Source organism: Cynara cardunculus (genome assembly GCF_001531365.2).
Source record: "Cynara cardunculus var. scolymus isolate 2C chromosome LG 3, CcrdV1, whole genome shotgun sequence".
In the NCBI taxonomy this organism is placed as follows: Eukaryota; Viridiplantae; Streptophyta; class Magnoliopsida; order Asterales; family Asteraceae; genus Cynara; species Cynara cardunculus.
The window spans coordinates 44,034-57,320 of record NC_037530.1 but is presented as its reverse complement, the minus strand read 5'-3'; the positions used below and the strand labels follow the sequence as shown (position 1 = coordinate 57,320).

The following is a 13,287-nucleotide window of genomic DNA, read 5'->3' as shown; positions in this document are numbered from 1 at the left end:
AGAGGTGTTCCATGTGATCAAGAATGGTATTCGATGAGTAACTTGTAAGACTGAAATTAGGCAACGAAATATATTTTAAAATAAATGAAAATTATAACTTCTGAAAGACTTTATCAAACCCGACGACTGTCGGGCATGACGATCGACCAACGTACAACACAATTGTACACGAAAGAAAACTAGAATTCGCGGTGTTATTGTTGTTGTCTCGTGTTGGAACTACGAATTGACAAACCATGCAAAAACTTCGTATATCCAAGAAAATTGAGTTTTCCATCACTGCTCCGTATCCAATCCTTCAGTGTCGAATGAGTAGATTCGCCCACGTTCATTTCCTGCACGACACCATACTCAAAAAACCGACATATTTGAAGTATATAATATTTATATAACTTCACTTTTATTGAATTTGAACCCATGACCTCGTGAAAGATTGGGGTCTGCCAATAACTCGGGTACTGCCGAGCCAATGGCCATTTGTTAAAAAAGAAACAAACATTTGAGAGTGTACACTACAACAAAATTGATTTTATATAGGACACCTAAAATGTAGAGGAGTCGTAAAAATACTTTATATGACGTGAGTTTATAGGACGAAACCAAAAAACTTCATATCTGCAATAGGTTTATCGGATGTTTTCAGGCGTTTTAACTAGTTTTTTAGGATGTTTATAAAACTAAAATAACGTAGCAACTATTTTATACGACACTATTTGAAGGTGTCCTGTGAACACAAGTATCCTATAAAGACGGGTTTATAGGACACTTTTCAAAAGCACTTTATTTTAAAAGCATCCTAAAAACTTTTTAAAATACCTAAAAACATCATATAAACCTATTGTAACACTCTTTGGATAAGACGCTTTAGAGTTTGGTCCTATAAACTTAAGTTCTATAAAGTATTCAATTATGACACTTTGACAATCTAGGCGTCCTATAAAACCAATTTTGTTGCAATTGTAGCATAAGAAGAGAGGTTTAAAGTCAGCACCTGTGCTAATGCTTCTATAGAAATGGTGCGGTTTCCTTCGAGTTCAAAGTACTGAAAAGCCGTATTTGCGATAGCTTCCCATCCTTGAAGAGCCTCGAGTTGATGCGGGCTGATTGCAGCTGCGGAAAACTCTTCAAACGTCATTTGAGTATACGATAGGGGCTTCATCTGCAATCATAGAACCCAACCCATTGTTGTTATTACGAGCCAAACATAGTAAAAACCCAGAGACATCAAGATGTGTCACTACAACAAAATCAACTTTATAGGATGTCAAATATGTTTAAATGTCACAACAAACTGCTCTATTGACCAAATAATAGGATTTTTAAACGTACTGAGACATCGTAACAAGTTTTTAGTACACTTTTAAAACAAAATGTCCTATTAATTTTCTTACTGGACAAAAATGTCAGAAAGAACAATCTTTTTTATTGGACATTTATGTTTATAAGACATCTTTACTCAAACAATGTCATAAAAAGACTAATAATACGTTTGATTTTAAAAGTCTCCTAAAAGAAACGAGTCACGAGCCCAAAAACATCTTATCAAGTTATTGTAACACCTTTACATATGACGAACAATTGTTTGATTCTATAAACTTAAGTCATATAAAGCAGTCTATTAGGACATCCAGACATATTTGACGTCCTAAAAAATCGATTTTGTGAGTTTTACCTTCTCCAAGATATCAAGCACTCTCGATTCTTTCATAGCAGCAGTGGAATGTTTCACAAGAGCCTACAAGTTTACACCGTATGAGGTCTACATACACATATATGAATCGGATATCTAAGATCACGAGGAGTTTAATACGTATCGCTACAAAGATGCAATAAGTCGAAGAATCAGCAACAGACCGTTTTGAAATTATCGAGTGAAACACACCCGTCTTTTGGTTCCAAGTGATTAAACTGGGCACTTAAGTATATCAGTTCATCCTCTGTCAAAGCTTTGGAGAGAGCCTGCAACATTCGAAAACAAGCGGAAAAAAGCTTCAAAAACTCAATAAAAAAGAACCGGGTTTTTACCTCCCTATGCGTATATATACCTTCAATGCTGCACGCCTTAAAGGCGTGGCTCGAACATACGACTTGACCAATTTGTAGACCAGAATGTCCAATGGTACATCATGGTTTTCATCTCTCAACCATGGATGTGCTGCAAATGCGTTTGATCGCATTATATGTTGTTACTTGTCGAGGTTTATGAAGACTGAGGAAAGTTTATTTAGGAATCGTAGATATTTTGAGAACAGACCAATGAATATCATGCATATTCCTAATGAATAACATAAAAATTCATAATGAACATCATGGATAATTATGTCATTCATTATGAATATTCACTGGTTGCTTGGTTATCAAATGAATCTGCTCCTATAAAGATGGATAAATATATCTTACTGAGAGCTTGAGACGCGGTCATTCGTTTTCTATGATCCTTGTTAAGGAGTCTTTTGACGAAATCTTTGGCTTCCGGAGACACGGAAGGCCAAGGCGAGCAGTTAAGATTTGGATCAGCTCTTACCACTGAACGGAATATACCCGATTCAGTTCTAGCAAAAAAGGGTCGACTTCCACATAATAATATGTACGTTATAACCCCGATACTCCACATGTCAGCCTCAACGTTATACGATCTATGAAGCACTTCAGGTGCAACATAGTATGCACTGCCGACAATATCATTCAGCCTTTGATCTGTAGATAAACAAGAACCAGTCTTTTTGGTCGTATAAACTTAAGTCATATAAAGCAGTCTATTAAGACATATTTGGCTTACTTTAAAGTCGAATAAAATTAAAAAGGCAACTTACCTGGTCTAACAAAGTCGGATAAACCAAAATCGATAACCTTCATTGGAGAAGCTTCATCTTTTGTGCTAAAAAGAAAGTTCTGTTCAAGCATCATTGCAAATGTTGGAAGTTAAAACGAAGCTCGAGACCGTTATACATTGGATCACAAGTGAATCCAACATCCGATTATTGCTTAAATGAAAGAGATTGTGAATTTAACCGGTACCTCTGGCTTTAAATCACGATGCACAACTCCTTGAAGATGAATAAATGAAGCTACACTCAGAATTTGCATAACTATCGATTTAGCATCGGTTTCGGTATATCTTCCACCCTTGGATAATATCCGGTCAAGAAGCTCCCCCCCTTCACACAATCTGTCACACAAAAGAAGAAGTATGATTATTCATCATAATCACTTGTGAATATGCATAAGTGAATATGTTTGCATAGAAAGCCAAGAAGACTTGAGAGGTGATTTTGCATACTCCATTACTATGTACACATTCTGATCATCTTCAAATGCATCATAGAAATGCACCATGTGTTGATGCCCACATAACCCTTTTAATAACATCACCTCTCTACGAACATCTTCGATCGATATAGCCGTTGTCATCTAAAATCCACCATCGTCGTTAGCTTCATTTTCACCATATTTCACGGAAATTTGTTCTGGGTAATTTAAGAATTCATTAATGAATAGTTGAATACCTTAGATTTTGATATAATTTTAACTGCAACAGACTGGTTCTTGAGAGCTCCCTTTTTACACTTAGCTACACAAGTATGACCAAAATGCCCTCTTCCCACCTCCTTCCCCAACTCATATCTTGATCGGAAGTTTCTAGAATACCCGAAAGTTTTATCCAATGATATCTCTGTTTCCTTCCCTTCTTCTTCTGGAATCTTCGATTTTTCCTTTTTTATCTCCCGTCGTTTCCGTATCGCCGACATGATTGGTTTCGCCGGAGACGGAGGTGGAAACGGCCACTTCAGCATTGATCGTCGTGGTGTCCCCGCCGGTGAAGGAGTAGCCCCAACTCCCTCCGGGAACGGGATCTGCCATGGACTACCGGTGAAAGAGTGAACCGGAGTGTCGCCAGCGGGAGTCGGCGGTTTCCGACTTGGACGCTCATTCTGGTAGTTGACACCCGCGATTGATCCAGTGTTAACGTCTTCTTTGACGGCGCCTTTGCTACAGCAATGCCCCATCGACGGCAAAAAAGAGATTTTTCTAGAGCAAAATCAGAGTCATGATTAGAAAGTGAGCATAGAAGATGACGGATTTATAGATATATAGCATTATATATATATGTAGATGATTTCAATGGAGAGAGAAAGAGTCAAAACGATTTTGTTGCCATTTTTAGATGTGAGTTTTATGGGCAGAAGTAAGATGAAGGCATTAAATTTTGAAGATGATCACATTAAACAACCATCTCTACCAAAGGAAAAGATGAATTGAATGATGATTACATTAATGGTGGTTCGCATGTATCATCATCAATATCCTATCCATGACTATTTACTATTGCCTATTGCCTACTGCCTATTGCTGGTGGGTACTTTCAGACATGCACAATTCGACAAATGGGTCCGCCTGCATTGCTCATATTTGACCCGAAAAGTTTAACGGTATCTTTGGTTTTTTCAAAATTACTTTTCAATACTCCTCGGGTGATTGACATTACTTATAAAAATAATTTATTGACTTAATTCGGTATGACATCGGTAATAAACACTTTTAAGTATTTGGATAAATAACTTATACCGGTGCCAAACCGGTGATAAATGGTTTTTGAAGAAGTTAAATCTTTATGAGTTATAATAAGTTAATAAATGTTTTTGTAGAAAAGCATAAGCTGTTTCAAATAAGCAATCCCAAACACCCCTAAGTTTGATTCATTTAGATGTTTAGGTATTAAGAGGGTGTTTGTTCTAAAATAAGACTCTTAAAATCTCTAAACGTCCTCTAAACTTTTTAAGTGGTAAATGGATTTCTTAATACCTTTTAATCATAATCTTTCCTCTACCAAATATTTCATATTTTATGGACCGTAAGAGATTTGTTAGCAAAAACTATTTATCTTTTATACTTTTGTAAAAAATATTTATCTTTTATATTTTTTCACGAGTTTGACCGATTCAAACTTCATACGTAAAAACAAACAATCTTACTGATCCATGTTTCAGATTTTAGAATCACTTCTTACAAGTCAAAAGTGAATTCAAACTTCAACACCTTTAAAAAAAAAAAAAAACGCCACCTAAGTGGTGTAATTCTATTGTTTTGAAGGATTTTAAAGTTTTTTTGGTTGATTTCTCGGATTTTTTTTATTTAACAGACTTTTCAGTTTTTTGGTTGATTTCGAGGTATTTTTTTGTTGATGGGAACGTATAGAAAATTATTGAGGGACCTATAGTAGAAACCAAAAAAAAATATATATATATTTACCTATATAAAAGAGACAAAAATTAATAGGGCCATCCACCAACTTTAAGATACTGCATTTGTGTCTAATGTTAAGGTTTGTTTGTTAGTAGCTTAGTGTGTTTACTGAGGCTTACAACTTATGTGTCTTGAACTATACATGGTTGTTTTATAGTGGTTTTTTCAGTAAGCTTTTAGAAAAAATGCAAGTTTCTTTCAAATATGACATTTCCAATCAAAAACACTCTCTCTGTCGATGGAAAACTCTATCAAACAAAAACTTTATCAATCTATGTATATAAATTAATTCACATGAACAATTTCATTCATGCAGATTTTAATAGAGAATCAACCAAATAACCTTAATAAATCGAGATTTAACCAATCCTAAAAAGGTTGGTCATTTTTAGCAAAAAAAGTTGAGTCATAATTTAACCGGTCACTGGTCAACAGTTAAATGTTATATAATTAATAATATATTTTTTAAACATAAATGACCCATAACGTCCCATTTCATGTCCAAGTGACCGATTCATACCTGGTTTTTATGACAATACCAGGTTAATACTTGAATCTGTCATCAAAAGTAATAATTTTGTATTTTCAGTATTTAAACCATACATCCAGAGTTTCATCAATGTCGATCCTTACGCATTTCAAACGGTTACCAATATAATGATTAATTACACATATGATTAAATACATACAGAGAGAGAGAGCATGAGAGGAGCTCATAAAATTATGATATCATTGATAATCAGTGCATCATGTGTTATTTCATATTAATTTTTTTTCCACCTGACTTTGATTTAGCGTATTGATTAACATATATGTATTCCACAATGTGTTTGGTTCACCTATATTTGTCTCACAATGTGAGCACTTTTTATATGTTCGTGAAACAAAATTTACAACTAAAAAGTTTCACATTGTGAATCGAATACATATGAAACAATTTTATGTTAATCAATATATTTAGCTTTTAGCATTAGATGGAAAAAAATTTATATGAAAAAATACCTTATAATAATAACTCTCACAATTATCACGATGTACAGGTTTTTCAAATGATTTAAGCCCTACAAAGTATAACAATAACATTTTTCTGAACGGAAACCAAACCATATTGCACGATTAATCTTGTTTTCCATATTAATTTGCATTTTCTCAAACACTCTTAATAATACGTGTTATATTTTATGACCAACTGATAAATTAGTGACCGATATATAGATTAGAAGTTAAACTATCTAAAAGGTTTTCTTTAAACTCATTTCTTTTTTATATGCTTTTTTAAAAGGGTAGCAAGTCAAGGTGCAAATTTCATGAAAAAAAAAACAATGTACTTTAACTTGATTTATATTTTGAGTAACATATTTTCGTAACTTATATTTTGGTGCATAAGATATAAAGTTTTAAACATTTACATACTCGGATAACGGTTGAAACACTAATCGGTTACCATGTTGATATGACGAGTGATATGGTATCCAACTCAATATTATTTGCTGAAGTATTAACCGGATACCACATCACTCACCACATCATTATGGTAACCGATTAATCATTCAATCGGTTATCCGAGTACTTAAATGTGTAAAACTTTATATGTCAATTACAAAAATAAAAGTTTTAAAAATACATTACCTAAAACATACACTAATTTTTTATGCAATTTACCCCAATAAAACGACATCATTAACATCATTTTTTTCCTTTTAAGAATTGATATAAATAAATGACTTTTCTTACGATGAAAACTAAAGGATATTCCATGGAACCTTCTTTATGTTGTTGAAGAGGGAAAACTCTGGTTACAACGATGGTTGCTTTTGTTGTTTTAAGCTTCATTAACTAAGTCTTACGTATGATAGTATTAATATAAAACTAGTGTCTGTTTGGTTACTTCAGGTTGGGGAATAAAATAAGGAATGCAAATGAAAAACGAGAAAGAATTTTCATTCCTCCCAGTTTAACTAGGAATGAAATTTTGGACTTCTAGAGGAATGAACACATTTTATTATAGAAGACCAAAAAACTTCTTTTATTTTCATTATCATTGATTGCTGCTTAATACTTCTAACCAAACACTCTATTAGTGGTTATATATTTAAATTGTTACGATTATGATAAATATATTGTTTAATTCTTCTGCTATAAATTTGAAAACAAAAAAATCCAGTTACACGTAAAAAGTTTCATAGTGTGAACCACATACATATGAGACAAACAGATTATTAAACAAATATATGTTCATAGGTACATTAAATACCATCTTTAAATAATAATAAATTATATGAAATAATACCTTAAAATAAAAGTTATCACAGTTATCAAAATATATAAAGTATTAAGCCCCCTCTATAGATTTTTAAGCTATTTTCTTAAAAAGAGTATGTTATAATTTATCCTAAAATAAAATTAAAACGGGTCATACCCGACACGACAGAGACCGAGTCCAAATTATAAAAGGCTGGATCAGCCCGAAAAACGCAAAGTGGGCCTTGGGCCGGAAATCGGTAAAAACGCAGCGAGTGAATACACGGACAACAAAAGGCGCGTGGGAGAGAGGTCCATAGATATAAATGGCGGGAGCTCATCCTCCGTTAAAAATTCCCCCATATCTACTACGTGAAAATCTTACATCCAACCCTAACAATTACTTTATTTTAATAAGTTTAATTTAATATTAATTATGTGAACAAAATACTTGATTATAAAATATTTAGGTTTTAGTTGATCGGATATAATTGAAATATTATTTCCCCAATCTTTCTAAACTAAAACCCTTGCATTCAATCCCGGAATCGAACACCCTCTTGCATAATCCACAGTTGTTACTGCATTCAGCGCTTCGATTTTATCCAACTCCTTTTGACTTGATTAACTAGGGTTTTCGTGTTCTTAATCTTTGTTACATCAAATCACTCTCCTTTTTTAGGTTTCTTTTTGATTCCTTGTTAGGGTTTTCAAAGGTAAGAGTTAATTGGGGGTTGACGGTGGGTGTTAGTTTGATTTTTCGATGGAGGCGGCCGCTAGTGTCGCCGTCGCAGCACGTGGGGTTTCTATCACGATGCCATCTTCTCAATCTCAGTCTTCTCGGAAAGAATGGCGTGTTGTTTCTGATCATCCTGTTCAAAGCTCCGGCAACGAGGTAAAATCTGTTGCCTAATACTTTCATTATTTTCTTCTTTTCGCAAATGTTAGGGTTTTGGATTTTGGTTTCTGGTTTCTGGTTTCGTGTACATTTTACTTGTTTTTGGTAATTAGGAGGTGGACCGTTCAAAGTTAGGGCAGGGTGATGAGAGACTGATGTATGAGGTACAATGCTTGTTTCTTTGAGTTGGTGATTTTGTTTTTTGTTTTTTTTTCCAATCAAGTAGGATGGAAAGGAGTGTGATTTGTTGAATGTTATGTTGCACTAGGGTAGAGAACCTGTGAATGTGGACTTCTTTTCGATAAGTGTTGATGGAGGTTCTGATCATGAATTACATCTTGATGATGTTGTGAAACAAAGAGAACAACTTCAGCATCTGGAGGTTAATCTAAAAGCTCGGCTCATAGCTAGATCAGAAGTAATGGGGATGCAAGAACGATTTGATTCACAGATCAAAGAGCAAATTACTGCAACTGTCAAACTTCAGGTATTTTAAGAATTGGTCCTATAATTTATGTCTCTATTTAAATGAAGTTGTGTGGCTCACTAGAATGTGGGGTGCATAAAGGAGCAACTACATGAAAGGGAAAAAGCTATAATGGACTTACAAAGGACTTTGGACGATAAAGATAAGGAGCTCCATGCAATTAGAATAGACCATGAAGCGGTACGTACCTAAACATTTCGTCACACGATTCTGATATATCATTCTTTAATATAATGGTTGTTTTCTATTGGTATAGGCATGGGCCAAAGAGGACCTCTTACGGGAGCAAAACAAAGAACTTGCAACCTTTCGGTATATCTTTAAACTTATCTTGTCTTTCTGATTCTCGTGATTCTTACAAGTGTCTTTGGCTGGTGAAATTATCATCTGCATCTTTTTGGGCCTGATTACTTTCCAATTGCATATGTTGTTTGATGCATTTTTATGGGCAAGTCAGATGACCAGCTGAAGCCGATTCTTTAGCCTGGTGATATACAACCTGAATTTTCTTTTTTCCCCCTTGTTCAATTCATTGTATTTACGCATCTATCAAATAACAAAGCATATGGAATTTGCACTTCACACTAGATTTTTTACACTTATTTAGTGTTGTTTGTGGAATGAGCTAAATGAGTAAGATAAGCCTGACCATGGTGAAGTTTGACTGTTTCTGCTTGTATTGCTTACCTTGGCACTTTCTTGAAATATATGTATATTCATATCTATATGTTATATTTGATGATTGTAATAAAAAAGTTGGATTGTATGCATTTACAGGAGAGAGCGTGATAATTCTGAAGCTGAAAGGGCTCAACATCTTAAAAAAATTCATGACCTACAAGAACATATTCAAGAAAAGGAGCGACAGTTTATTGAATTGCAGGAACAGGTACTCTCTTATGTCTGCTTATGATTTACTATGTTATTTGCTGCTATAATGGAATATGGAGGAAACGCTTCAAAGCTCATTGGTTTTATGGGTTCCCTGTTCTTTATTCTTTGTGAAATAATGTTCTTACCTGTGTCATCTCTTCCAGCATAGAGTTGCCCAAGAAACTCTCATATATAAAGATGAAAAAATACGAGAAGCACAAGCTTGGATTGCACGAGTTCAGGAGATGGACGCCTTGCAGTCAACTACCAATCACTCTTTGCAGGCTGAGTTGAGAGAGCGCACTGAACAATACAACCAGCTTTGGATTGGTTGCCAGAGACAGGTTAATTTAAGTTGCAGAAGTAATATTGCAGTTTACAGAGATATTTGTAGTTGATTGTTTATTTCTTATATTCATTGATTCTTTTTTGCCAAATAATGGATGTGTGTGCCATGTTCATTTCAGTTGATTTTAAGTAAACATTTAGTTGTCCACAGTTGGTAACTTTATAGTATGATGTGTGCCAGTTTTCTGAGATGGAAAGACTTCATATGCACACACTACAACAGCTGGAGATTGAGTTGTCTGAGGCAAGAGAAAGGAGCGGCACTTACTCTGATGGGTCACGTACAACTCAAACGCATGTAAAGGACACATCTCATTTTCTACATAGCAATGGAAGTCAATTGGAGGCTAGTGGAGGAAGCAGCCCTGCTGGTGATTCAAGGGGTCTCCAGAACGGGGATGCAGAAATTGTCTCTGCACAGGTAGATGCTGGTATCTTCTGTTTACTATTTATGATAAAATTTATCCACAATTTTGGGTTCCAAGTTAGGGTAAATATCTAAAGTCTAACATACAAAGTTCTGTTTTTAGCTTTGTTCAAATTTATATGAATATAAAATCAATACCTGTAAATAGTTTCTCCGTTGGTGGTGACCCCTGATGATACATCCTCTTATAAAATAAATAATGCTATTGTTATCTAATATCTGTTAACCCATCTCATGTCTCTTGGATCATGTCTGAGGGTTAATGTATATTAGAGAACAGTAGCATTGTTTTATAAGAGGATGTATCATCAGGGGGCTCACCTGTTATAATAGGCCAATGGGGGCAACAAACTATTTGCAGGTATTGATTTTATCTTCATATATATCTGGACAAAGGAAAAATGGCTTTTGCTCTTCTTTTGAGTATATTGCTAATAATCTGACAATGTTCATATTGTCCGTCAAAAATTGGTTAGATAACTTAGACTATAAGGTATATTTTTTTGGTGTCTGTTCCTGCAGTTGGAGATGAATGATGGAAGGTAGGAAACAAGTATGTTTAAGATCTCAGATTCTTTTCTTAGGCAACTCATCCTCTATGAGAATTTACCCAAGATGCCGATATTATTGTTTTGTCATTTCCGAATAGTAATTTTTGGGGTTACATAAACTCGTCTTACCAAAAGGGAAAAACATCATATACTGGGGACACACCACTAAATACTAAGAACACAACACCTGAGAACAAGCCATTACACATCAGTACTAGACTCTGACAACATTTTTCTCACACAAGCCATTTTTGTTTTGTATTCATTGGGAATTTTGTTGGGTGAGTCATGTTTCTTGCATAGTATTATGGTCTAGCATATGGAGGTATGTATCAGAAATTGTTATATTTTATTTTGTTTATGGAGGGTACTGATCTATCCCTTGAAAAGTTGTTTGGTTTTCTTGAACCTAGAGGCCAACATTGAATAATTATTTATGTCAATATGTATTTCAGACCGACAACATCCCTGCGGTTCAAATGGCTCCTCAATCATTACATGGACTGCCAACCTACTTTCCACCTGGACAGTTGGCAGCTCTACATCCATTTATTTTGCATCATCAAGGGTTGCCMCAAAATGCAAATTCACATCTTGTCCAATCTCATGTTGGTCAGTTCCATTCGGTACCTGCGAACTCGTCCCTCCCACATTGGCAGAATCAACAGGTGTGGGCAGATATATTCTTTTGCACTTTCTACTTGAGACGTTGTTCATGTTATATGCTTATCCCTTACATTTCTTACAGGCTTTCACAGAAAGYTTACAGATGCAAAACCATGAACAGTACCCTTCCCATAATGATCAGAATTCATTGAGACCAGAAACTAATTACAACTATGAAGCGTCTGTAGATGGGCAAGCTTTGCGTTCTGATTTTTTGGATTCGGATATCAGCCAGGGGCTGGAGGCCCATTCTGTCCCGTCTTCACCAAATGAGGAAGAACAGGTRGTATAAAATATAAATAAGCTTGTTAGGCTTCAAATGTTTTCATTTGAATTATCTTTGTGAATCTGCATGAGTTTCTCAGATTTTTGAGTCAACTGATTATAGCTACRTTGTAAATGCCAAATGACAGCAGAGCTTGCAACAAATCTCTTCTCAATTTCATGCCTCCCTGAGGTTGAATCATTCTGACAATGTGCACCAGGTTAGTCTTATGTTTGCATTAACTGCCATCTATCCCATATGATTTAGGTTTTTAAGATGGTATGCTGATCTTGGGTATTGACTAGCACAGGAAATAAATGGGAACTTTTTGTCTAACCATGGAAGTGAGGTTCAAAATTCAACCACGGAATTTCTTGGCTCTGCTGCCATTGCCTCTGAAGTTATTTGCTCAGTAAAGGCCAGCGACCCCACAGTGAACAAGGCCACCACGCCAGAAGGGTATGTCTCTACTGGACAGAAAAGCCCTTTGTTAGGAGGAAAGACCGCAGATATGGCTCTCTTTGATGAAGAAACTTTGTTGGCTTGTGTTGTTCGGACAATACCACCTGGTCCTGGAGGCAGAATACAAATCAGCTCAACGGTTAGTAACAATTGTGTTTAACATGTGGCTACCATATTTGCGAATGTTGCCAGTGTGGTACTGAGGGCTTAGAAGGCCTATAACATCAAATTTTACACATTAGGTTCAGGGGAAACCCCCAAGAAAATGAAGAAATAGGAACACCCCGGTAACCATTTATCTGGACTATATGCACATGTGCATACAAGTAATTGAAGCTGTTTCTTGGTTTTTATGGACGTCTGCAAACCGGACAAATTGCTTACAAATTACTTGTATGCACATGTGCATATTGTCAGATGAACGATAACCTGGGTGTTCCTCAGTTTTTCATTTCCTTGCGGTTTTTCCCTGAACCCAATCCTACTTTTTTATATCTCACGATGTAACTCTTCCCGGTTTGAAGTAGCTGGTGATCTCTTTTGACAGCTTTTGAGTAGGCTCAACAAAATGCTTGCGCCCCTGCATTGGTCTGATTATGAGAATAAGCATGGAAAACTTGATGTTTTTCTGGGCAGTCATCCTGAAGTGAGTTCGTGTGTCTTGATTGTAGACCATGTTATTTTTTGTAAATGCCGGCAAGAGTAACTTAAGTTATCTTGTTTTCTGTTTCAGTTGTTTGTGATGGAAGGGGATCATATTCAAGTTCGGGAGGGTGCGCAAGAAATCATAGCTGCTATGGTGGCTCATGCAAAAGTTCGTGCCGC

At 35.4% G+C, this 13,287-nt stretch overlaps 2 protein-coding genes across 2 annotated transcripts in view; one reads left to right on the top strand and one right to left on the bottom strand.

The window, feature by feature from the left end:
- Positions 1 to 194: 194 nt before the first annotated feature.
- On the bottom strand, positions 195 to 4,007 carry LOC112508551 (CDPK-related kinase 4-like). The gene is made up of 10 exons (XM_025113218.1): positions 3,507 to 4,007; positions 3,281 to 3,411; positions 3,019 to 3,169; positions 2,814 to 2,892; positions 2,401 to 2,697; positions 2,046 to 2,155; positions 1,855 to 1,959; positions 1,673 to 1,735; positions 992 to 1,159; positions 195 to 335 (listed from the first exon to the last, which is right to left on the bottom strand). Exons 1-10 carry the CDS (start codon positions 4,005 to 4,007, stop codon positions 195 to 197), a joined length of 1,746 nt encoding a protein of 581 aa, XP_024968986.1.
- A 3,942-nt stretch (positions 4,008 to 7,949) lies between these two features.
- Positions 7,950 to 13,287, top strand: part of LOC112508550 — a 6,533-nt gene continuing 1,195 nt past the window's right edge. Inside the window, exons 1-14 of the mRNA XM_025113217.1 lie at positions 7,950 to 8,380; positions 8,497 to 8,547; positions 8,652 to 8,870; positions 8,952 to 9,050; positions 9,127 to 9,182; positions 9,648 to 9,759; positions 9,908 to 10,087; positions 10,273 to 10,512; positions 11,525 to 11,737; positions 11,818 to 12,018; positions 12,149 to 12,220; positions 12,311 to 12,601; positions 13,010 to 13,108; positions 13,196 to 13,285. Of these exons, the coding sequence (XP_024968985.1) occupies positions 8,249 to 8,380; positions 8,497 to 8,547; positions 8,652 to 8,870; positions 8,952 to 9,050; positions 9,127 to 9,182; positions 9,648 to 9,759; positions 9,908 to 10,087; positions 10,273 to 10,512; positions 11,525 to 11,737; positions 11,818 to 12,018; positions 12,149 to 12,220; positions 12,311 to 12,601; positions 13,010 to 13,108; positions 13,196 to 13,285 (2,055 nt within the window). The 5' untranslated portion in view covers positions 7,950 to 8,248. The remainder of the gene's footprint in view (positions 8,381 to 8,496; positions 8,548 to 8,651; positions 8,871 to 8,951; positions 9,051 to 9,126; positions 9,183 to 9,647; positions 9,760 to 9,907; positions 10,088 to 10,272; positions 10,513 to 11,524; positions 11,738 to 11,817; positions 12,019 to 12,148; positions 12,221 to 12,310; positions 12,602 to 13,009; positions 13,109 to 13,195; positions 13,286 to 13,287) is intronic.

What these genes read in the sequence shown, in the direction of transcription:
- LOC112508551 (XM_025113218.1), bottom strand. Translation starts at nt 4,007, where the DNA reads ATGGGGCATTGCTGTAGCAAAGGCGCCGTCAAAGAAGACGTTAACACT. An exon ending in ATCCGACTTTGTTAGACCAG is followed by an intron (nt 2,698 to 2,813) that starts GTAAGTTGCCTT and finishes GTTTATCTACAG; the next exon opens with ATCAAAGGCTGAATGATATT. An exon ending in CACTCGATAATTTCAAAACG is followed by an intron (nt 1,736 to 1,854) that starts GTCTGTTGCTGA and finishes GTAAACTTGTAG; the next exon opens with GCTCTTGTGAAACATTCCAC.